At 39.6% G+C, this 26,360-nt stretch overlaps 2 protein-coding genes across 2 annotated transcripts; both read right to left on the bottom strand.

Moving 5' to 3' along the window:
* Positions 1-346: 346 nt before the first annotated feature.
* Positions 347-1,746, bottom strand: LOC110492897 (transcription factor HES-2-like). The gene is made up of 3 exons (XM_021567363.3): positions 1,599-1,746; positions 1,396-1,491; positions 347-1,260 (listed from the first exon to the last, which is right to left on the bottom strand). The coding sequence occupies exons 1-3, from the start codon at positions 1,692-1,694 to the stop codon at positions 829-831; spliced, it is 624 nt and encodes a 207-aa protein (XP_021423038.3). The 5' UTR covers positions 1,695-1,746; the 3' UTR covers positions 347-828.
* An 8,255-nt stretch (positions 1,747-10,001) lies between these two features.
* LOC110492898 (transcription factor HES-2-like) lies at positions 10,002-11,346 on the bottom strand. The gene is made up of 3 exons (XM_021567364.3): positions 11,192-11,346; positions 10,894-11,077; positions 10,002-10,773 (listed from the first exon to the last, which is right to left on the bottom strand). The coding sequence occupies exons 1-3, from the start codon at positions 11,279-11,281 to the stop codon at positions 10,457-10,459; spliced, it is 591 nt and encodes a 196-aa protein (XP_021423039.3). The 5' UTR covers positions 11,282-11,346; the 3' UTR covers positions 10,002-10,456.
* Positions 11,347-26,360: the final 15,014 nt, after the last annotated feature.

Genomic DNA, 26,360 nt, shown 5'->3' on the forward strand with positions numbered 1-26,360 from the left:
TCCGCTGGCGCAAGTGGGGACACTTCAGGCAGAGGTGTAAGTTTCACAGCTCCCCATGTGTTACACTTGCTCAACTGCCAAACTGCTTTCTATTTGACTAAAACCTTGTTCCTTAAAATGGCATGTTTACTATTTTTCTAACCATTTAAGGCCATCATTTTAAACGTTTGGGTAACAGTTGGTGGGTGCGTCTTGATTACACGCACTTCTGTGCGTAATGATACGTTTTCTTACCAACTAAAATGAAATAGTGTTTTGTCTCAGTCTAGGCCTACGTTATGGCTACATATATCCTAGTCATACCAACAAAGACAACTAAGGAAAATTGAAATGAAGAGGAATATACCACGGTATCGTAGTTTTTATTGGAGTTAAATATATGTACAATTCGTAATGGTAATACAAATACATCCCTAAAAGAGACATTTTACGTTTTTAAGAAACATAACACAACGTGCTTACATATCGTTTATCTGCACAGACCCAGAATACTGAAGTCTAAAGCGCAAATGACATACATTTAATAACCCTTTGGGTTTACAAAGGCGTTTTCTGTGGCCCTTTTATCATTTAACCCCCAAAGAGGACTAAATATAGCAAATAAAATCCATGCAGATCTTAAATAATAAGAATTTCTTCAAACTTGTCCATTTACAAGACAGAAGACGTGTGTAATTACTTCAGTATATAATACTTAACTAACATGATTTAACGATGAAGTATAGCTTTTCATCAAGACAATATGACAATGCATGCATCTCTATAGCCTAGTATTGATAAATACATATGTACAAGAGACGTCTCCCCGACATGTACATATCATACAATTTACATTGGCGTTATGGCTTCTTGAATCAACCAGGGTCTCCACACGTTAGCATTGACAGCTTGTGGCACTGGCTGGGGCCGGTTGGGAAGCGAGTTCGAGTGGTTCTCGATTCTGGAGCCAACGTTGGCTTTGAGGCTCAGGAGTCTCTGCTGAATCTGGGGGAAAGCCCTGGAGCTCTGGGCGCAACAGTTCTGACAAGCTGGGTCGACGGACGCAGACATGGACTGCTGGATGAAGTCGTTCAACCGCTGACACGAGTCTTTGTCCAGGTTCGTTTTGGGGATCAGAGCGGTGACGCGCTGCAGGCAGGCTTTGTACCCTTCTTTGTAGCTGTCTGATGTACTTTTTTTCTGAGCAGCAGGAATATCACTGAGGAATCTTACGGTCATCTCAAGGATGTCAGCTTTCTCAAGCTTCGAGTACCGAGAATTCTGCACAAAAAGAGAACAGGGTGATGGTTAGACCACTATCTATCTATACGCATAACTTCGATGATGACATGTTTACAGCTGTGTATTCTAGACATGTATAAAGCACAGCCTATTTGTTGGTTATTTGGAACTTACATCTTTTCCTGTGAGTGGAAGGATCAGAGTCTTCAGATGGTTGATGCTGTCATTGATACGAGCGCGCCTTCTCTTTTCCAACAAGGGTTTCATTGTCTGAAAAAGGGTAACACACACTTTAGAATCCATTGCAAAACCATTTATCACGAGAATTTAGAAACACAAAGTATTTTCTATTATATTGTATCTATTTAGACCCTTACCTTTCTCAATTCAATCGCCTCTTTTCTCCTGGCCACAGTTGGCTTTGGAGCAAAGGATTGGATAAATTCGGAGGTTATATTTGGAATCATTTTCATTCTCGTATGTGGAGGAGGACAATTTTCAAGTGGGAATCTTTGAGATTGGAGAGGATATGTTTCCAACGACCTCGGGCCGCAGTTTATATGGAGGTCTCGAGCGTCGGTTCTGTGCGTCACGGGTACGCCCCCAAGCTACTGTCAAGTAATTTTGACTGAGGACCTTTGCATTTGAAACAACACGAGCACCAAGTGTACAATAATAACCATCTGCCTCCCCATTTAATCCAAGCATAACAACTATGGTTTGTGCAAGCTAAATTTGATGATACAAAGCTTGCAAAACGTCTGCGTAAATAAGCGTTGCTTTTTGGTCAAAGTGATTTGAACATCAAATGCTATTGTATACAAGCAGTCTTTAACTTAAAATATTTATCATTATTGTCTGATTATTCTGAATTGCATAGTTTTTTATGTACAGCTTATTATTTACGTTTTTAAATAAGTTAAATGATTCGATATCCATGCGTAATTACGCATAACCAATGTTCCATGGAAAGCATATTGCATTGTAACACCTTTCATGGTTAGTGATTTACAAACATATCAACCACACATTAGGCCTACATGTTATTTGAATAAATATTAAACGTGTATGCAATTTCACGTTCAATTCGATAAATAGATGCAGGTTATTGTAGATGGATATGGTTCAATTCAATGCACGTTTTTCAAATATACAGTTCAGCCTCTCACGTTTTGTTTTGTTTGTTTGATAGCATTAAACATGTTTTGCACAGATGTTGTTTGATATCCATTCTGTATCGTAGTCTAACATTGGTGGAGGGGCTATGGATGGATAGACGATGGAGGGGGCACTGGGCTTTACGCATTATTTACATCTACACCGACAGATACCCAAGCCAAGCTAACTTCAAATAACATCTGCTTGTAAATTGTGATCAACAATTTTCTTAGTGTGTGATGTCTAGGCCTCTTACATTTCTAACGGACGCTGTCTTTACCTGTAGCCTACTTGTGCTGCCTGGGGAGGGGCGTGACTTTGGGGGGTTGCACGACAGATGATGGGTATGAACTGAAATTCGTTTAAGTTCCTACATGAACAAAGCAAATGTAAAACAGTTTAGCATTCGGCCTATATCCTGAGACACATTTAGTAGACAAACCATTGTTGATTCGAGTCATGATGTATACATTCCATGTGGCATAGCCTACAAACCATTTACCGTTTATTCTATTCATAAATGCCTTTAGCATGTCTTCCATAGGCTACCAGTTTCTAACAACAATCACTACTCCAGTGTTGACGACCTATCAAACTCGACGGTTCTCATGGGAATCACGCGTGCAGCACGCGCCATGGAGACCAGATGGGCGTATGTTACCGACCCCAAACCCACCCCCCAACCCAACCCACCTCTCCCATGTCCCCCTCCTCCCCACTACCATCCCCCTACCACCAGCCCGTGTCACCCTACTATAAGGGAAGAAGCCCCCACCCTACTTGTTCTAAACTATTTCTGCATTAAGTTTTATGAAGCATGTTTCGCTAACAATTTTGGCGTCGGTAGCCTACAAATCTGCATGCGATTGGGTGATGGTCTCCATGGTATCCATGATTAAAAACTAGGATGCCAAAATAGATTTCGCCCCACACCCCCCTTTCTATAGATGCTCTCTCCATATTGCCATAGTCCGGTTGGCTTGACTTTTACATACTTTATAGCGTCCAAGCTATATTTTTGCAAGTGTGTTTTTCAATGTTTGTGCGTAAAGGCCTGTTTAAGTGTAACGAATTGATGATGGTCGATGCCCTAGTTCAGAGACCGGTTGCATCGATGTAGTTTATGAGACACAGAATCAAACAAATAACATTGCCTTTCATTATAAGCCTTGTATATTTTCAAGTAACTTACAGATTGTTCGAAACTGGATATTTGCTATCACAAATCATTTTTAATTACTATGTGTACTTAACCTGTGATGTCTGCATGTTTCAAAACATTTTCAATAAGATAAATAATCGAAATACTTCCAAGATAATCATCGTTCTAATTCTGTGGGGACAGAACCTTCTAACGATGCAGTTAAGCGGACGCTTGGCTTGGAACAATACTAAGCCCTGAAATTGATACGCGCATTTGCTGCATGCGCCCCTATCACCCCCGCGGGGCCTTCAATTAACATTTCGGCTGTATGAATCCAGAACTTTTCCATATAGAGCTTACGGTTAGGGTCCCCTTTGTCTTCCCAGCAAATTCGGCGTGGGTAACCCATCTGTGCAAGCTGAATGGACAGTGACCTATTGTCTAAGAATGTTCTGATACGTGAGAATGAAAAAAATGCAGCTTTTGGGATGGGGGAGGATGTCAGCCGCACCACGACTGTCCATGACGAAGAGCTGCGTAGCTTGAGTTGGGCTCTACACTTCTTTTGTCATGGCATGACCAGCGTCTCTTTAGCCAGACAAATGGGAATGGGGAAAAAACAACCTCTCAGGTCGGTCATGTCTGGTTTACTTGTGTGAGATCCAATGTAGCATATACCCAATAGTAGATCTATTGTATCTCAACCAAACCAATTAGATGGTAAAGTAGTATTGTCATTTGGTTGAATACAATAGTTGTGTGTGTGTATATAACTCACATAACGGTTATTGTACATCAAATTAGTTTGGAAACTCTTTTGTACAATGTGCGCCTTATAACATTTGTTGGGATCCATCCAAAACATTTCATGTCATAAAATACAGTAAGATATAAAACATCGGTAAAGTATATCTAAAGCGTTTTTGTCGAGCTTATCAGACCATAGTGATATGAGCTGGTGACAGGTGCAGAATCTGACGTTTTAGGGATGGAACACAGCTGGGAAAAGGGGCCAGAACTCACTTCATATAGTTGCAGCAGATATATTGTGATTAAGTGTATGTGAAAACAGATGAATATTCTACATGTATTTTGATGGGTTTATTTATCCAGGGGTTACCAGCTAGACTTTGATGCGAACACTTAAGAACTCCCAGTATTTTTATGGAAGTGGAAGAGGTTTCAATTGTAATTGAAGATGGAAGTTGAAGCAGTTAAGATAAATGAGTGGTTGAGGGATGGATGGTTGGGGAATGTACGAAAGTACATTTCTTGAAGTAAATGTGGTGTGTTTGCTTGCTTGTTTTAAAGTATTTATGGTTGTGAAATAAATGATAATAGTAGTAGTAATGACTGCAGTAGTAATGGTAGTGACTGGTTATAGTAGAAACATTAGGTAGATGGAAAGATATTGATTGATTTGATAGCATGGATGGAATTGCCTAAACATCTGGAAGTTGGTTTGGTGTCTCTAGCATAAACGGTTCAAGAGTTACTGTTGGTTAGTTATTTTAAGCCAAAATAGTCATGGTTGATAAAGGCTTTTTATGAATTTGAAGTTAGGATAGCCTGAACATGTGAAAGTTGGTTACTTGTTCAATAGTTACACTCTGTGAGTTATTTTATGCAAATGTGTGCACATTTATATAACTCTAGTTCATAAAGGTTTTAAAGAATTGGAAGTTAGGATACCCAAAATGCTTTTTATAGCTTAATTTGCCAAGGAGCAGGACCATTTTGAATAGCTACCTCTGTATTCCCATGGTTCTCATTCAAACCCATATTAATGTATGCACATTTGTAAATGGTTATAGTTGTAAAAGTATAAATACTATAAAAAAAATTGCAAGCAATCTAATTCGGGTCAGTCTGAACATCTCAAAGCTGCTTTTGTATTGATAGCTTAAACGGTGTAAGAGCAGTGGCACATCCAAATACTTCCTGTTCGATTCTATGGAGCGTTTATGAACATTTAACATGGTTATAGACTGTAGTTCGAAAAGTGTAAATTATATAACAATTCTGAAAGCAATGAATTTAAGTTGGGTCAGTCTGAACATCTCAACGTTGGTTTGGTGTTGATAGGTTAAATAGTGTAAGAGGAGATGCATGCCAACATTTTCACCATGGAAGTATATGGCCATTTTATTGCCATAGACATGCATTGGGAGCTCATTTAAATCAGTGGTGTAAAGTACTGCGTAAGTTGTTTGGGGTATCTATACTTTACTATTTCTATTTTTGACTTTACTTCACTACATTCCTAAAGGAAATTATGTACTTCTTACTCCATACATTTTCACTGACACCCAAAGGTACTGGTTACATTTTGAATGCTTAGCAGGACCGAAATGGTCCAATTCGCACACTTATCAAGAGAACATCCCTGGTCATTCCTACTGCCTCTGATCAGGCGGACTCATTAAACACAAATGCTTTGTTTGTAAATGATGTCTGAGTGCTGGCTATCCGTAAATTAAAAAACAAGAATATTGTGCCGTCTGGTTTGCTTAATATAAGGCATTTTTAATTATTCATACTTTTACTTTTGATACTTAAGAATATTTTAGCAACTACATTTACTTTGATACTTAAGTGTATTTTAGCAACTACATTTACTTAGATACTTACAGTTGAAGTCGGAAGTTTACATGTACATTTTTCAACCACTCCACAAATTTCTTGTTAAACAAACTATAATTTTGGCAAGTCGGTTAGGATATCTATTTTGTGCATGACACAAGTCATTTATCCAACAATTGTTTACAGACAGATTATTTCACTTATAATTCACTGTATTCCACTTCCAGTGGGTCAGAAGTTTACATACCATAGTTGACTGTGCCTTTAAACAGCTGGGAAAATTCCAGAAAATTATGTCATGGCTTTAGAAGCTTCTGTTAGGCTAATTGACATCATTTGAGTCAATTGGAGGTGTACCTGTGGATGTATTTCAAGGACTACCTTCAAACTCAGTGCCTCTTTGCTTGACACCATGGGAAAATCAAAAGAAATCAGCTAAGACCTCGGAAAACAAATTGTAGACTTCCACAAGTCCGGTTCATCCTTGAGAGCAATTTCCAAACGCCTGAAGGTACCACATTCATCTGTACAAACAATAGTATGCAAGTATAAACACCACGGGACCACGCAGCCGTCATACCCCTCAGGAAGGAGACGCGTTCTGTCTCCAAGAGATGAACGTACTTTAATGCGAAAAGTGCAAATCAATCCCAGAACAAACAGCAAAGGACCTTGTGAAGATGCTGGAGGAAACAGGTACAAACGTATCTATATCGACAGCAAAACGAGTCCTATATGGACATAACCTGAAAGGCCGCTCAGCAAGGAAGAAGCCACTGCTCCAAAACCGCCATAAAAAAAAGTCAGATTGTACTTTTTGGAGAAATGTCCTCTGGTTTGAAGACACAAAAATAGAACTGTTTAGCCATAATGACCATCGTTATGTTTGGAGGAAAAAGGGGGAGGCTTGCAAGCCAAAGAACACCATCCCAACCATGAAGCACGGGGGTGGCATCATCATGTTGTGGGGGTGCTTTGCTGCAGGAGGGACTGGTGCACTTCACTGAATAGATGGCATCACGAGGGAGGAAAATTACGTGGATATATTGAAGCAACATCTCAAGACATCAGTCAGTTAAAGCTTAATTGCTAATGGGTCTTCAAAATGGACAATGACCCCAAGCATACTTCCAAAGTTGTGGCAAAAGACTTCAGGACAACAAAGTCAAGGTATTTGAGTGGCCATCACAAAGCCCTGACCTCCTTCCTATAGAACATTTGTGGGCAGAACTGAAAAAGCGTGTGCAAGCAAGGAGGCCTACAAACCTGACACAGTTACACCAGCTCTGTCTGAAGGAATGGGCCAAAAATCACCCAACTTATTGTGGGAAGCTTGTGGAAGGCTACCTGAAACGTTTGACCCAAGTTAAGCAATGCTACCAAAGACTAATTGAGTGTATGTAAACCTCTGACCCACTGGGAATGTGATGAAAGAAATAAAAGCTTAAATAAATCATTCTCTCTATTATTATTCTGACATTTCACATTCTTAAAATAAAGTGGTGATCCTAACTGACCTAAGACAGGGAATTTTTACGAGGATTAAATGTCAGGAATTGTGAAAAACTGAGTTTAAATGTATTTCGTTAAGGTGTATGTAAACTTCTGACTTCAACTGTAGATAGTGTGGTCTACTGCTTATCATGAGATACTCTACCTCAGGCGATCAAAACCATGAGACTTCCTTAGATATCGTGCACCAGCTATTGTTTACAAATCTGCAAATGCCCCCGCCCCGCGTCTTACCAGAGGCTGCTGTTCTATCCTGCCTATAGCTTGTATAACCCGCCAGCTGTATGTTATTAATGTCGTCGTTCAGCTGTGACTCGGTGAAGCATAAGATATTACAGTTTAAAATCGGGTATCTGTAGTATATCCCTCTCGTTGAAGAAGAACTCCTCGTCCAATTTGAGGTGAGTAATCCCAGTTCTGATGTCCAGAAGCTCTTTTCGGTCACGAGAGATGATAGCAGCAACATTATGTACAAAACAAGTTACGAACAACACGAAAAAACAAACCAAATAGCATGGTTGGTTAAGAGCCAGGAAAGATGGCAGCTCTACCCTCCGGCGCCATCTTGTTTCGTGCCTTTTTCCCTTCATTTCCTGTATAAAGTGTAGCCAGGGACAGAACACCAGCTCGCTCTTGTTGCCATCTCTTGTTCCAGTTTGCGTAACTACGTTTACCTGTGATACGCCTATCAACTTTTGCACCAGCAGTAGCCTATGTTCCATCTACTTTGGGGATTTCTGAACTATGAATTCACTGGCAACAGAGCAGATCGAGGCCTGCATCCAGCAATGTCAAGTGACCTGTTTTGAAGCTTTTCAGTACTGCACTAAAGGGAGAGAGAGCGAGAGGGTAAACTCTCACAAATAAAATAAATAAAATGGACACAAATAAAATGGTATCCACAAGTTCATCTGACTCTGGGGAAGTAGATAAAGGGCCTCATTGCCAAAATCCAGAAGTACCCCTTTAAGACCATCTGCCACATAGGGAAGATAGCTGTATGGCATCACAGGATGTAGGCTACATATTTTGGCGCAATGGGGTCTCATGTACTTAGTATGAAACTGACACAATGCATGAAAATGCCAAGGAAATATGTTCACAGGGGTACTATCTGTTGTGAAGCCAATATGTTTTGTTGTAATTTTACTCAAATCATATTTTATTTGTCACATAGACATGTTTAGCAGATGTTATTGCGGGTGTAACAAAATGCTTGTATTCCAAGCTCTAAGAGTACAGTAATATCTAACAATTTCACAACAATACACACACATCTAAAGTAAAGGAATGGAATTAAGAATTGTTTTAATATTTGAGCAAGCAATGACATAGCAGCATAGACTAAGATATAGTAGAATAGTATAGAATACTGTATATACATATGAGGTGAGTAATGGAAAATATGTAAATATTATTAAAGTGACTAGTGTTCCATTATTAAAGTGGCCAGTGGTTTCAAGTCTATGTATATAGGGCAGCTGACTCTAAAGTGCTAAGCAGCAGCCTCTAATGTGCTGTATATAATGTGCCAGACTATATATATATATATATATATGATATATTATATATATATATATATATATATATATATATATATATATATGTTGTTTAGAACTATCATCTAGATCTCATAGACTCCTGCCACTCCATGCACCTATTGCTCCTTGACTGAATTTGGTTACATTTGGTGACATTTCTCTAGCCCCATCTCTCAGCTCAGGATAGACAACTGGCAGGCTCAGGCTGTTGTGACTTTAACTTGAATAACAAATACACATTTTGTTAATACAATTTTTGGAATCTATACTGACCCCTAAAGAGAAAGTTGAAATACAAAGAAGAGCAATCTGGTCTCATAAACGAATGTGGCCAAAGACCGAACAATCCATCCATTGGCTTTACATCAACCAGAAGGCAAAATAATCTCCTAAATGTAGCATGTCTTTATACAGAAACATTTTCTGGAAAATATCATGTTGATGGTGCATATAAATATTGGTTATTTAGATTACAATCCATCATGGTGCTATTATGGGACTCATACTGGTGAATGTTGAAGCACTTTATCTTAGCATTACACTTCTTCATATGGGTTCACCCAAATGTTTTATTTAATTAGTTTTGTTTGAAATGCCTCTCTATATACTTTACCCCCAAACCAAACAAGCAAATGGCCTCTTTCCGAGCAAATTCACGATCAGAAGTTATGAGCAGCGCAACACCCCACAATGGGACGAATGGGGATCAACTGCTGTGCAAACAACCAAACAGTTCTAGCATTATTCCTATAGCGCCATTTCAGCAAATAAACACATGTTCAATCCAATGTTTCATGTTGTTGGAATAACGTTACCAATACTGAGAAAATACAACAAAACAGTTTATTTCTTTTTTATAATGATCTTTTATTGAAAGTGTATGATCAATGACAAAATCGTTTGTGTCATAAGACACATAAACTAAATTGTGTTCTCATCAAATAAATAATACGTTACTATAACACACAGTGTTTACAGTCTACTCCTTTGCACAGACCAAAAGTACTTAAGTCAATAGCGCAAACCTCAAACAAAATAACCCTTGGGGTTTTACAATTGTGTTGTCTACAACCCAAATCTTGGAAATCCCAAAGAGGATTGCATTTAGCCTAACAAAGATCATAGAATTTGTCTGCTCATAAAGTCTGTGCTCATCTGATTTGTCTGTGAATAAATAAATGCATTACTAGTCAAACGTGAAATAACTCCCTCATCTCTTCCAGTTAATATCTACATCTAACAGCGTTTATATATATATATCACAAAACAATGCTCGCTAAGGGAGCGTCTGTCTAATCTACCAGGGTCTCCACATGTTAGCATTGATAGTTTGTGGCACTGGCTGGGGCCGGTTGGGAAGCGAGTTCGAGTGGTTCTCGATTCTGGAGCCAACGTTGGCTTTGAGGCTCAGTAGTCTCTGCTGAATCTGGGGGAAAGCCCTGGAGCTCTGGGCGCAACAGTTCTGACAAGCTGGGTCGACGGACGCAGACATGGCCTGCTGGATGAAGTCGTTCACCCGCTGACACGAGTCTTTGTCCAGGTTCGTTTTGGGGATCAGAGCGGTGACGCGCTGCAGGCAGGCTTTGTACCCTTCTTTGTAGCTGTCTGATGAACCTGGGGGAAAAAATAGGCGAAAGTTTAGTTTAATGATCCAATGACAAATGTGCAACATATTAATACAACACGGTACACATACACAACATGATAGAATTAGCTTTCTGAAATAATACTGACTTTTGACTGAAGATGAAGGGAGATCTCGGAGGAATCGGACGGTCATCTCCAGAATATTGGCTTTCTCAAGCTTCGAGTATGGAGCGTTGTCTTTGCCGACCAGAGGGAGGATTAGAGTCTTCAATTGACCGAGGCTGTCGTTGATGCGTGCGCGCCTTTTCTTTTCCAACAAAGGCTTTAGTGTCTGGAAGAAGCGATAAAAAGCCATTAGTAACTCGAAAAGGGTATATAGCATTGAACGAAAGCTACAGTATAGCGAGTTGAATGATAAACACATTTGACTCTTAGTTTCTCTTACCTTTCTCAGTTCGTTCGCTTCTTTCCTCTGGGCCACCGTGGACCTTGAGGGGACAAGCTGGGTAGTCTCAGGAGTGATTCTTGGAGTCATGTCTTTAGCTAGAAGTTGTGCTTTTAGGAGAGAGGCGATGTGCTCTTTGCGAGGTGGTGAGCTGCTGTGTGCTGAGCGGAGGGAGAGCGCTGTATTTATGCGAGTTTCGCGCGTCGAGGGGGGACCTCCATCCATTGTCTTGGAGTCTTGACGCAGGTGACTATGCCTTTGGGACAGCAACACATGCACTCGACTTGACCATCTGGCCTGTTGGGATATAGGGTTGACATTTGGCTTCCACAACTGGCATGTCTCACTGGTGGTATTGCATTTTGTGGTAGCTATAACTTTAAAAATATTTAAAGTTTCATTCATTCATGTGCACCGTCTCTATCCTTGCATATAACCTAAATGCTTATATAAGACGTGGGATCCTAAACTATCCTGAAATTACATTTTAAAGCTAAAACTGTAAAGTATGATAACATCATGTTTAATAAACAGCATTAAGGTTTATTCGGTTGTATTTATTAGATAGCCTACATCTTGTTTGACACATTGTAAATAGCTTTATTTTCACAGTGGGCTACTGGAACATAATGCACTTGGGGGGAAGTCTTACAACCAAACAAGTTGTATTAATAGTACTTATAATCATGCTTCTATTCAAATGTAGATTATGGTCTAGGTTTGTTTTCTTCAGTCTTGATTCAGAGTTAGGACTCTGAATCTTATGTAGCCAGACAAACGTTCTAAAATAGTAAGCGATTCCAAAATGTTGACAAAACCGATCCCCAAGCCACGCTATGTATGGATTAACATTTGCTTGTCCTTGTCCTAATCAACATGTTTTCAATGCAGTCTATCTGAACAAGAACATTCACCTGTGGCTAAGACCCTTCTTAAATGTGTGTGTATGTGGGGGGGGGGGGGGGGGGGGCAATGCAGGGGAACCATTGATGTTTATACAATAATTAAATGTAGATTGTATGAATTATTTATGTCAAATAGCCTACATTCTGTTGATATTTCAATGCATGACAGGAAATTTATTTCCAAATACACACCGTTGTGTTAGCCTACTCAGATGGACTTTTCATGTATCACTATATGAACCAAAATGCAGAAGTTGTATTTATACATTTTGTATTTTATGTAAGTCTTTGTCAATAGAGTGCTCTCATTTGCTCTGTGCAGCTATGAGCCGCTGTTAAACTCACGCGCTCAGCACGCGCCATGGATGCGCAACAGATGGGGAGTCTGTTGCACGCCCATCCCCCACGTCTCTGCCATTGCGCTGCACTTGTACTGTGTCCCATTGCTTACCCATGTTCTTGATTTGTGCTCCCGTCACCTGTCTGCGTGTTTTTTCAAACATATTTGGCGTCAGTAGCCTATATTCCATCTGCATGATGGTGAGTGGGGGTAGGGACAGTGGTTTACAATATCATCTCTAACAGTTTTGCACCAGAATTTGAAGTTCAAAACGTCAAATTTCAAGTGTTTAAGGTTAAGTTTAGGCATTAACCCCCAATTTTTAAGGTTAGGGTTAAGTGCAGGCATTCATTCCAAATTCTTAAGGTTAGGCATTAACTCTGACAGTCAATATGTGACATAATACACCTGGTTTTGGATTGTTAAATGCTGGTGGCACTGTGTTGGCTTGTCAAATCTTCTGAACAGGCTTATGAAGGCTTCTTAACAGTCAATTGCAGCCTATATGCTACAATGTACTGTGCCAAAGTATAGGAAATTATATGTCCTATACTTTGTCCATTACTTCTAGATTACATTAAGCTACACAATTTATTAGGCTAAATGAAAATACAAAGTCTCTCCAAACAATTTATGCATTGGTTATTCAATATTGCTTTTCGAGGTGACCTTGCACCATCCATGTGCTTTGTAAATATATTTTGCATCCTTAGCTACATTTATAGTGTAAGGGAGATGGAAGTTATCATATAGGCTTACACTGTTGCAAGCTGCCCTTGCTTGTAGTCTCTTTGTGAGACAGCTAGGGCACTAGACGGTACACTGTATGGCCAGATGGAACACTGTCCTTCTCTCAGCAGACATCAAAGCTGCAGACTAAAGTTAAATCTAGACTTTGTTTCCTCTATGGTATTCACTCCTCTTTCACCCCAGCTGCCAAATTAACCCTGATTCAGATGATCATCCTACCCATGCTAGATTATGGAGACATAATTTATCGATCGGCAGGTAAGGGTGCTATATATAGGACAAAACACACATCACAACAAGATATATATATATATATATATATATATATATATATACAGTGGGGCAAAAAAGTATTTAGTCAGCCACCAATTGTGCAAGTTCTCCCACTTAAAAAGGTGAGAGAGGCCTGTCATTTTCATCATAGGTACACTTCAACTATGACAGACAAAATCAGAAAAAAAAATCCAGAAAATCACATTGTAGGATTTTTAATGAATTTATTTGCAAATTATGGTGGAAAATAAGTATTTGGTCACCTACAAAAAAGCAAAATTTCTGGCTCTCACAGACCTGTAACTTCTTTAAGAGGCTCCTCTGTCCTCCACTCATTACCTGTATTAATGGCACCTGTTTGAACTTGTTATCAGTATAAAAGACACCTGTCCACAACCTCAAACAGTCACACTCCAAACTCCACTATGGCCAAGACCAAAGAGCTGTCAAAGGACGCCAGAAACAAAAACCTTCACCAGGTTGGGAAGACTGAATCTGCAATAGGTAAGCAGCTTGGTTTGAAGAAATCAACTGTGGGAGCAATTATTAGGAAATGGAAGACATACAAGACCACTGATAATCTCGCTTGATCTGGGGCTCCACGCAAGATCTCACCCCGTGCGGTCAAAATGATCACAAGAACGGTGAGCAAAAATCTCAGAACCACACAGGGGGACCTAGTGAATGACCTGCAGAAATCTGGGACCAAAGTAACAAAGCTTACCATCAGTAACACACTACGCCGGCAGGGACTCAAATCCTGCAGTGCCAGACGTGTCCCCCTGCTTAAGCCAGTACATGTCCAGGCCCGTCTGAAGTTTGCTAGAGAGCATTTGGATGATCCAGAAGAAGATTGGGAAAATGTCATATGGTCAGATGAAACCAAAATATAACTTTGTGGTAAAAACTCAACTCTTTGTGTTTGGAGGACAAAGAATGCTGAGTTGCATCCAATGAACACCATACCTACTGTGAAGCATTGGGGTGGAAACATCATGCTTTGGGGCTGTTTTTCTGCAAAGGGACCAGGACGACTGATCCGTGTAAAGGAAAGAATGAATGGGGCCATGTATCGTGAGATTTTGAGTGAAAACCTCCTTCCATCAGCAAGGGCATTGAAGATGAAACGTGGCTGGGTCTTTCAGCATGACAATGATCCCAAACACACCGCCCGGGCAACGAAGGAGTGGCTTCGTAAGAAACATTTCAAGGTCCTGGAGTGGCCTAGCCAGTCTCCAGATCTCCCCCATAGAAAATCTTTGGAGGGAGTTGAAAGTCCGTGTTGCCCAGCAACAGCCCCAAAACATCACTGCACTAGAGGAGATCTGCATGGAGGAATGGGCCAAAATACCAGCAACAGTGTGTGAAAACCTTGTGAAGACTTACAGAAAACGTTTGACCTCTGTCATTGCCAACAAAGGGTATATAACAAAGAATTGAGATAAACTTTTTTTATTGACCAAATACTTATTTTCCACCATAATTTGCAAATAAATTCATTAAAAATCCTACAATGTGATTTTCTGGATTTTTTTTCTCATTTATTCTGTCATAGTTGAAGTGTACCTGTGATGAAAATTACAGGCCTCTCATCTTTTTAAGTGGGAGAACTTTCACAATTGGTGGCTGACTAAATACTTTTTTGCCCCACTGTATACACACACACACACACACACACACACACACACACACACACACACACACACTACCCGTCAAAAGTTTTAGAACACCTACTCATTCAAGGGTTTTTCTTTACTTTTAAAATTTTCGACATTGTAGAATAATAGTGAGTACATCAAAACTATGAAATAACACATATGGAATCATGTAGTAATCAAAAAAGTGTTAAACAAATCAAAATATATTTGAGATTCTTCAAATAGCTACCCTTTGCCTTGATGACAGCTTTGCACACTCTTGGCATTCTCTCAACCAGCTTCACCTGGAATGCTTTTCCAACAGTCTTGAAGGAGTTCCCACATATGCTGAGCACTTGTTAGCTGCTTTTCCTTCACTCTACGGTCCAACTCATTCCAAACCATCTCAGTTTGGTTGAGGTCGGGGGATTGTGGATGTATGTCATCTGATGCAACACTCCATCACTCTCCGTCTTGGTAAAATAGCCCTTACACAGCCTGGAGGTGTGTTGGGTCATTGTCCTTTTGAAAAACAATTGATAGTCCCATTACGCCAAAACTAGATGGGATGGCGTATCACTGCAGAATGCTGTGGTAGCCATAATGGTTAAATGTGCCTTGAATTAAAAATAAATCACAGAAAGTGTCACCAGCAAAGCACCCCCACACCATTACACCACCTCCTCCATGCTTTACGGTGGGAAATACACATGCAGAGATCATCCGTTCACCCACACCGCGTATCACAAAGACTTGGCGGTTAGAACCAAAAATCTCCAATTTGGACTCCAGACCAAAGGACAAATGTCCACTGGTCTAATGTCCATTGCACGTGTTTCTTGGCCCAAGCAAGTCTCTTCTTCCTATTGGTGTCCTTTAGTAGTTTTTTTTCCCAGCTATTTGACCATGACGGCCTGATTCACACAGTCTTCTCTGTTCTCTTCTCTGTGTCTGTTACTTGAACTCTGTGAAGCATTTATTTGGGCTGAAGTTTGAGGCTGGTAACTCTAATGAACTGATCCTCTGCAGCAGAGGTAACTCTGGGTCTTCCATTCCTATGGCAGTCCTCATGAGAACCAGTTTCATCATAGCGCTTGATGGTATTTGCGACTGCACTTGAAGAAACTTTCAAAGTTCTTGAAATATTCCGTATTGACTGAACTTGATGTCTTAAAGTAACGATGAACTGTCATTTATCTCTGCTTGTTTCAGCTGTTCTTGCCATTATATGGACTTGGTTTCTTCTGTATACTGACTGGCTCAAATGCATTAAGAAGGAAAGAAATTCCAAAAATTAACTTTAAACAAGGCACACCTGCTAATTGAAATGCATTCCAAGTGACTACCTCATGAAGCTGGTTAAGAGAGTGCCAAGACTGTGCAAAGCTGTCATCAAGGTAAAGGGTGGCTATTTGAAGAATCTCAAATATAAAATATATTTTGATTTGTTTAACACTTTTTTGGTTACTACATGATTCCATGTGTTATTTCATAGTTTTGATGTACTCACTATTATTCTACAATGTAGAAAATCATACAAATAAAGAAAAGCCTTGAATGAGTAGATGTTCTAAAACTTTTGACGTGTAGTGAACATATATTTATTTTTTAATCCCAGCCCCCGTAGGCCATCATGGTAAATAAGAATGTGATCTTAACTAACTTGCCTAGTTAAATAAAGGTTCAGTTAAAAAAATAGCCAGAAATGGATAGGCCTACGCATTTTTTTTGCACTCGCCCTTTTACCCAAATGAACTGCCGTGAAGTCCAGTTTAGGAACAGGGCTTTCGATATCAAACACAAAATCCTGGAGGGCTTTCTGTTAGGGCCCCCTTTGTCCATAATTTGGCGTGGGTACCCCATCTGTGCAAGCTGAATGGACAGTGATCCTTTGTTGGGGAATACCTCAAAATGTGGAGGAAATTATCATGTTTTTGTTGACCACTGTATCGGAGATGCTGTGCATCATGGATGCGCTGTATGAGGGGTGACACAGCAGTTATTGAACAGACAGACAAGTGTTCCTTTTAGCTGGGATAATGTCTGTGTGCATCAGGATATAGGCTACATGAGACATCCATGTTCGTTAACGTGATGTAGGCTAGTGCATCTATTTCAGTATGGCAGTACTCAGTGCAATAAACCAAACCTTTTCCAGTTAAGAGCATCAAATGACTATTTTGCACATTGAAGATCGAAACTATTTAATTTAACCATATTCAATATTTATCAAATTTGCATATTTTCATTATCTAATTCACGTCAATGTGGTACAAGTTTACACAATGAAAATATTATAATTATTGTTCTATTGGTCTATTATGTTGTAAATAAGATCATGCTATGCATCATAAATGGTGAGAATCTGGGTTTGAACGGGTTCGCAGACGCAGTGCACCCCCTCATTGAACTCGTTATGAAAACGGCATGAGACTGACACGAGCCAACCTTTCAAGACAGATGGGGGTCAAGTGAAAATTCAGTGAAGCATAAAATGGAACATCAAGCTTCTATTTGGGGTAGACTAGCCTTGTTGGAACAGTTATTTGAATATTATAAGAATGCCATGGATTTGCCATCATGAAATGTAAATATTTCAATATTAAATGGATCCAGATGTTAAATATGTATAGGCCTACATCAAAACTGTATTTGCTAGCATAAATGAACTATAGTGGTATGATGGATTCATTGTTGTCCATAACGGATATTGATTGCCTTTCTAGTGGCATATAGAGTCATAGGCTACCCTCCCTATAGGTCTTTAACAGAACGATGGAGTACTTATCTATATCCAACACCCTCGTGATGACCAGCCAATGAGTACTGTTACATGCACACAATAATGATTTACAAGCTTTACATGCTTTAAAGCATGCTTTACAAGAATGATACATTCCCTAATAATCCTGTTTACGTACACATCTGAAGCCGGGCTACCTGATGGCACTCTGGTAAGTGCAGAAAACTTCAAAATGAACAGCGGCCATGTTACTTTTGGGAAGCATATTTGATTCTGAGATAGGACATATAACGTTTTAATGTGAAAACTACTTCTAAGACACATACATTCAGTTGATCTGCAATTACTTCACTCGCCCTAAAGAGGGAGGCTCACTCGGCTGGTGCTGGCACATGCGCAGATTAAATACATTGCTGAAACGCCCAGTAAGGTGTTTACATACCCTAATAATTCTAAAGATTGCTCAGAAAACCAGATGTTTTAATCGGCATATGCTTACTCCGATTTTGACCGTACGCCGATTCAGATAAGTAGAGTAAGGTGTTAACATGACGTTTGCGTAATCTGCCTACTGATACGCAACACGGGGGCCCCTCAGGGCTGCATGCTTAGTCCCCTCCTGTACTCCTTGTTAACCCACGACTGCGTAGCCAAACACCATCAATAAGTTTGCTGATGGCACAACAGTGGTAGGTCTGATCACCGACAATGATGAGACAACAAATAGGAAGGAGGTCAGAGACCTGGTGGTGTGGTGCCAGGACAACAACCTCTCCCTGAATGTGATCAAGTCTAGGGAGCTGATTGTGGACTGCAGGAAAAGGAGCACCGAGCACGCCCCCATTCTCATCGAAGGGGCTGTAGTAGAGCAGGTTGAGCTTCAAGTTCCTTGGTGTCCACATCACCAACAAACTAACATGGACCAAGCACACCAAGACAGTCGTGAAGAGGGCATGACAAAACCTATTCCCCCTCAGCAGACTGAAAATATTTGGCATGGGTCCTTAGATCCTCAAAAGGTTCTACAGCTGCAACATCAAGAGCATGGTTGCATCACTGCCTGGTATGGCGACTGCTCATCCTCTGACCGCAAGGCACTACAGAGGGTAGTGCCTATGGCCGAGTACATCACTGGGGCCAAGCTTCCTGCCATCCAGGATCTCTATACCAGGCGATGTCAGAGGAAGGCCCTAAAAATTGTCAAAGACTCTCTGCTACCACACAGCAAGCGATACCGGAGTGCCAAGTCTAGGTCCAGCTTCTACCCCGAATCCATAAGGCTACTGAACATCTAATTAAATGGCTACCCAAACTATCTGCATTCCCCCCCTTTGACGCTGCTGCTACTATCTGTTATTATCATCTATGCATAAGTCACTTTAATAACTCTACCTACATGTACATATTACCTCAATTACCTTGATTAACCGGTGCCCCCGCACATTGACTCTGTACCTGTATCCCCTGCATATAGCCTCGCTATTGTTATTTTATTGCTGCTCTTTAATTATTTGTGACTTTTCTTCCTTTTTTTCTTAAAATTTCATTTTTGGTTAAGGGCTTGAAAGTAAGTATTTCACTGTAAGGTCTACTACACCTGTTGTATTCAGCATTTCACTGTAAGGTCTACTACACCTGTTGTATTCAGCATTTCACTGTAAGGTCTACTACACCTGTTGTATTCAGCATTTCACTGTAAGGTTGTATTTACCTATTCTATTCGGCGCATGTGACAAATAACATTTGATTTAGGTTGAGAAGTGAGTTTCACAAATCCCCATATGATACCTTCATCCCCCATCTCACTCAACAGCAACCACAGCATTGAGCTATGTGCAAATGCAGATCCGGGTCACATTACTAAAGGACATCAAACTGCTTGCTTAATGAGTACAGCTTTCTCCTGATTCGGCTCTTAACGAGGCTCAAAATCCTGACTTCTGGCTTGCAAACACGTGACTTCCCTCCTAAAGAGTGACCCTATCTCTCCACCAAAAAGCCAGCCTTTCGGGAGTGCAAGTGGGGACACTTCAGGCTATGGAGTGAGTTTCACAGATCCTAATCTACTACATTTAGTTCTGTCTGACCATCCTGTTTCTTTTGATCATGAAAAACTCCCCAGACCCTGCCCTTGACAAGCACTCATAACATAATGCAGCCACCACCATGATTGAAAATATGCAGGGTGTTAGTGATAGGATTTGCCTCAAACCTAGGCCAAAAAGTGAATTCCTTTGGCGTTCTTTTTCTTCAGTAACAGTTTTACAAACAGGATGCATGTTTTGGAATGTTGTTGTTTTTTCAGTACAGGCCTCCTTTTTACTCACACCAGTTTTGTGTAGTGACCAAGACATTTTTCTCCCATCTAAGCCATTGAACGGTTTCCTTCCTCTGGTAGCTCAGTTAGGAAGGACATCTGGATATGTGTAAGGTCTGGGTGGTATGATACACCATCCAATGCTTAATTATTAACTTGACTGTGCTCAAAGGGTATTCAGTGGGTTTGTGTTCATTTCGTCAACAATAACTATGATGAAAAATACTTTGCAATTACCTATTTTTCCTGACAAAAACTATGACGATAACGAGATGCCCTGGGGAAAAAAACGATAACTATTACAAATGACTTTACATTTTAGTAGAAAATATGAGTCGAGACTAATGGACATTTTATTTGACATGAAGCTCCTTTTCATCTGTTTTGTCCAATCCTAAACATGCAGGATATTTCATGCAATTTGCTTGATCTGATCTGCCCGGCTCTCCCACATAGTTTCCAGGCGGTCACTTCAGTCACTCGTCCGTCCGTCTTTTTAATTGATGCGAAGCCAGGACACTTGACTTGTAACTAACCTCAACTAGAAACAATGTTTACTCTTACTTTCATGTAGGCTATTTTCCATTGATCACATTATAAGCTCAATTTTCCCATGTGTTCTGTTATTCATTCATCTGTGTTGCTGCTCTCGTACCGCCGTTTTCCTATTTTAAAAACCAATGCTATTTGTTGAATATTACACTGAAGAAATTATTTGAATTTACTTCATTCAAATGTGTACATCGGTTCCACATGAATGAAACATGTTGGCTAAACAGTTTACTTATTTTCTTTTTGTCAAGCCAATATAATTTGTTCAAGTAAATGCACTGTAATGGAATACAATCCATTTAACATGATTTGGTAAAGCACATTTTATTTGAATTAAATGTGTAGCTTCAAATGCATTTTATCATGTTCCCTAAACCTGATCACAACTTGATAATTAACATTTTATTGTTGATTTTACTCATAATCATGTAGAACTTTGTCCATTTATATTATAGACAAGGTTCTACATAATTATTCGTGGAAGCACAAGATGAAGTGCTGCCATTTTCTACCTTAGTGTTTGTATTTACAAAAATAAGGAAATAAAAAGCATATGCTTGTCACACCCTGGTCAAAGTATTTTGTGTTTATCTTTATTTATTTGGTCAGGCCAGGGTGTGGCATGGGTTTTTGTATGTGGTGTGTATGTATGGGGATTGTAGCTAGTGGGGTGTTCTAGCTAAGTCTATGGCTGTCTGAAGTGGTTCTCAATCAGAGGCAGGTGTTTATCGTTGTCTCTGATTGGGAACCATATTTAGGCAGCCATATTCTTTGAGTTTGTCGTGGGTGATTGTCCTTAGTGTCCTGATGTCATTGGTCTGTGTTAGGTTACACAAGTATAGGCTGTTTCGGTTTTCGTTAAGTTTATTGTTTTGATAGTGTTTGTGTTTAGTGTGTTACTTCATTAAACATGGATTGCAATAGACACGCCGCATTTTGGTCCGACTCTCCTTATCACCAAGAAAACCGTTACAATGCTAAAGATGTGTAACCAAGGAGCAAGAGACCATTTGCATCAGTGACTAAGAAGACATAAGGCATGTGTTTCAAAAATTACTATTTTTGTAATAGTTCAGCTTTTTGGAATGACAAATGTCCATTCACTGACATTCAGTGTTCAATGAATTGCACAGGTCTAAATCACATTAATGTAGGCTATACAGTGGCAAGAAAAAGTATGTGAACCCTTTGGAATTACCTGGATTTCTGCATAAATTGGTCATCAAATTTGATCTGATCTTCATCTAAGTCACAACAATAGACAAATACAGTGTGCTTATTAAACTAATAACACACAAACAATCATATGTTTTCATGGGAAAAGTATAACTATTTAATAACTGTTTGGCTCTCTTTTGGCAGCAATAACCTCAACCAAACTTTTTCTTTTGTTGCGGATCAGACCTATACAACGGTCAGAAGGAATTTTGGACCATTCCTCTTTACAAAACTGTTTCAGTTCAACAATATTCTTAGGATGTCTGGTGTGAACCGCTCTCTTGAGGTCATGCCACAGCATCTCAATCAGGTTAAGGTCAGGACTCTGTGTGGGACATTCCAGTAGGCATATTTTCTTCTGTTGAAGCCATTCTGTTGTTGATTTACCTGTGTGTTTTGGGTCGTTGTCCTGTTGCAACACCCAACTTCTGTTGAGTTTCAATTGGCGGACAGATAGCCTTACATTCTTCTGCAAAATGTCTTGATAAACTTGGGAATACATTTTTCCATCGATGATCGCAAGCTGTCCAGGCCCTGAAGCAGCAAAACAGCCCCAATGCTCCACGATGCTCCCTCCACCATACTTTACAGTTGGGATGAGGTTTTGATGTTGGTGTGCTGTGCCTTTTTTTCTCCACACATAGTGTTGTGCATTCTTTCCAAACAACTCAACTTTAGTTGAATCTGTCCACAGAATATTTTGCCAGTAGCACTGTGGAACATCCAGGTGCTCTTTTGCGAATTTCAGACATGCAGCAATGTTTTTTTTTGGACAGCAGTGGCTTTTTCTGTGGTGTCCTCCCATGAACACCATTCTTGTTAAGTGTTTTATGTATCGTTGTCATGCCCTGACCTTGGTATTCTTTGTTTTCTTTATTTCGGTTAGGTCAGGGTGTGACATGGGTGATGTATGTGTTTTTTGTTCCTGTCTAGGGGTTTTGTATGTCTATGGGTGTTTACTAGTCTAGGTGTTATGTATGTCTATGGTTGCCTAGATTGGTTCTCAATTAGAGGCAGCTGTTTATCGTTGTCTCTGATTGGGAACCATATTTAGGCAGCCATATTCCTTGTGTATTTTGTGGGTTATTGTCTAAGGTTAGTTGCCTGTGTCTGCACTTGTATGTATGTATGTATGTATGTATGTATGTATGTATGTATGTATGTATGTATGTATGTATGTCACGTTTTGTTTTGTATAGTTTAGTGTTTCTTTGTTAATAAATAGAAGAATGTATTCACATCACGCTGCGCCTTGGTCTCCTCCATTCAACGACCGTGACAATCGTAGACTCGTCAACAGAGATGTTTGCATGTAACAGAGATTTACGTAAGTCTTTAGCTGACTTTAGCTTTCTTTAAAAGTATTTATTAATGAGACATATGCATTTTGATTTAGTAAATGTTCCATTTCATCTTACAGTGGTTTAAAAAAGTCAAACTCCTATAGGTCCAGGTGCAGAAGAAATGAAGTACCAAACTTCGTTACTGTTAAATGTTTTAGTGGTGAAGCATTGACAGAAGTCTCCCCTATCATTCTAGGCATCATAATGGTTCAAATGTATTTCAGGCCAACTTGAATGGTCACTGTCAAGAAATTGTTGATACATGGCACTGCAAACCTAAGAGTATATGTGTTAGTCTGTGTAGCCTCTAGGAAAGACAATGGTCAAAAAACAAAGTTCAAATGGACTGAGACATGGAATGTTTTTCTCTTTATAGGGAAAAATTGAGTAGTTGTATTATAAATGATCAGTATTGTGGAATCCTTTAAACCCAAACAACCATAAAGTAATTAATCCTCTGTAAATCTGGGTACTTTACAATATAACTGCATTGCTTTGATCAAAATGTATAGTCCTCTGGATCTGTACAAACTAGTTCCTCTTTATACATAATTATCAGAGTTTCATTAGATTGTAGAAATGACAATACTGTAGTTTAGTGAAATGCTTTTTACACTAATTATCAGATGATAAATCTCAATCAAGTACATTTTATATAGCATTTAAGTAAATTACACCCTAAACAAGCCAGATCTGGTGTGTACAATGTTACACTGCCCTTTGTGGTGCATCATATATTTACCATCTGTTTTTGTGAGTGCAATGTCAATCAGAATATGCCTCTGGAGGTGTTTGAGCTTGCAACAAGAAACTGGTATAAGAATGTATAAATCAGCTTGCCAAGCATAAACCAACGTCATTTTCATGAAGCGTCTGTCACTTAGAAGCGCAAACAAAGTAACATTTTTACACTGTAGCGAAGGACTCGAGTCAATACGACCAGGTGACGCGTCTCCTGGCCACAAAGCTTCCGCATCATTTCGAGTCCACAGGGGAACAACAAAGCGACACGTGACTAATGTATTACTGTATAGACATGTTTATTTAATAACAAAATAAAACATATTTTATCAACTGCAATGCTGAATAAAATATGATACGAGAGTGGGTGACACTGTAATATCTCTTTTGTAGACTGATCAAATCATAATTTGTCTAAATATTTTTTGTTTTGGATTGTGCCATGAAAAAACAATAAACGAATTCGAGTGACCTCCTGAAACAACGATTCCTAATTGAACTGACTGTAGTCTAACTGATCGGAGGTTCTTCAGAAATCTATGGTCAGTGTAGGTGAGGACAATTTTAAAACTCCAATTTAACTCGTTCGTATCTATTCTACAGTTGTCCATAGACTAAATGTATCTGAATTGAATGATTGAGCACCAAATGAAGGGTCGTATTGTCTACGTAATGAATGTCACGAGAACTGCACGAGCCGGGTAACTCGGGCACCAGTTGGTTGCGCAAGTGTGTTTTTGACGCACACAATAACCTACAAGATAAATGTAACAAACCCAGAAGACTGTCTCAGTATTTTTTTTTACATTTAGCCTTTTTGACAACTTTATATTCTTTGTAGTTTGTAGGCCACCGAACTACCTGAAAACATTGCATGCGTAGCATTCATTCTAACGAGACTTAGAAAAACAAGTCAAAAGGTTGTATTGTGGATTCATGCATAATATGTTTGGCTTACATGTCACCATCAAGTCAAATAACGTTCACTTCTAAATCATGTAATAGTATAGGCCAAGGCACCCTTTAGTCCCCAAGCGTGGACAGATTGTAAACGCGTATGAACTTCATCAATGACATGAAATGTAAATACCCAAGCCAAAATCCAAGCTAAAAAGGTACACATCTGGTGCCTCAACTTGAGTTTTCCCTTAAACCATGTCGAAGGGCTCTATGGCGTCACATTCGACTCAAACTGTATTCCTAATTTCCTTCAACAGCAGTCTCTCTGACGCACCAGCCTGTATCAGACAGGAGATCACGGTAGTCTGCATTATTCTAGGTAGTAATAACTACAATTTTACTCGTATGGCCTTTTTATAGCCTATGCTTCTATAACTGAAATTAAAGAGATCATGCAGTATTTCATATTTCAATCCTATGTATTGGACATTGTCTTTCGGTATACAGAATTACAAGTGGGCTAAGCTGCAATCAGACATAGTCAATGTTATTGGACAGACGGCTCGATGGCGCGTTTTTTGAATGCACGATTTCATATGTGCATTGAAGGGTCTTCATTGTGCGGCCCCTGTAGATATGGGGGGCACGAGAACGACACGAGCCTGAGGAACAAAAGGACAGATGGCCCTCCGGTCCATCTAATGAATTATGGAGAATTTGAAGGAAATTGGACCATCAAATAGTTCATGAAGGGTGAAGTATCTTTCTATTTGATAATGTTGCATTATATTGTTATATTAGACCTATAGGCTACTGAAACTAAATACAATGCTCAATGCTATGGGTATCCAACGATATGATCATATTAATGATCGCCATCACATCTTTAAAAGAAGGTCTACCTTATAACATTATTTTATTGAAAATAGTGTGAGAAGGAAATAACTCATTTTGTAAAATAATCCATCGATATGTATGTTTAACATTAATGTTATATATGTTTAACATGAAACAAATCATAAAACATGTTTTATGTTTTGATATGGTAATATGCATACGGTTAGGCTATATTCCAGATATTAACCTTTGATGCTGAGGGCTTAGTCAAGCCTTAGAAGGCGTGGACCAATCGCCTCCGCCCACAAAGCGCACCCTAGCTACACTGGTTCACCAGCCTCGTGCGCTAAAAGGGCGCTCAATACAATCAACTGTTCCAGCCATCCACGCGCAAAGCCACGCTCCTGCTCCATCGAAGCTCCATCAAAGCAAGGAGGCCGATTTCTGGTATGTAATCATCAATAATATCAGAAATAGTATTATCAGAACATGCTGTCTGTTTTGGGAAAGACTAACACGCTTTCCTTGAACGAATGTGTGAACTGTTTATTATTTGGAGCACTCTCGAATTGGCAGAGCAGGTCCATTATGTTGCACCATATAAACATTAATG

Source organism: Oncorhynchus mykiss, chromosome 16, assembly GCF_057628025.1.
Source record: "Oncorhynchus mykiss isolate SJ-2025 chromosome 16, ASM5762802v1, whole genome shotgun sequence".
Classification (NCBI taxonomy): Eukaryota; Metazoa; Chordata; class Actinopteri; order Salmoniformes; family Salmonidae; genus Oncorhynchus; species Oncorhynchus mykiss.

Bases quoted from the DNA above. Each gene is read 5' to 3' on its own strand.
- LOC110492897 (XM_021567363.3), bottom strand. From the start codon at position 1,694: ATGAAAATGATTCCAAATATAACCTCCGAATTTATCCAATCCTTTGCT. The intron at 1,492-1,598 runs GTAAGGGTCTAA...ACCCTTTTTCAG, and splicing joins AGGCGATTGAATTGAGAAAG to ACAATGAAACCCTTGTTGGA. The intron at 1,261-1,395 runs GTAAGTTCCAAA...CTTTTTGTGCAG, and splicing joins TTCCACTCACAGGAAAAGAT to AATTCTCGGTACTCGAAGCT.
- LOC110492898 (XM_021567364.3), bottom strand. From the start codon at position 11,281: ATGACTCCAAGAATCACTCCTGAGACTACCCAGCTTGTCCCCTCAAGG. The intron at 11,078-11,191 runs GTAAGAGAAACT...CGCTTCTTCCAG, and splicing joins AAGCGAACGAACTGAGAAAG to ACACTAAAGCCTTTGTTGGA. The intron at 10,774-10,893 runs GTCAGTATTATT...TTTTTCCCCCAG, and splicing joins CCCTTCATCTTCAGTCAAAA to GTTCATCAGACAGCTACAAA.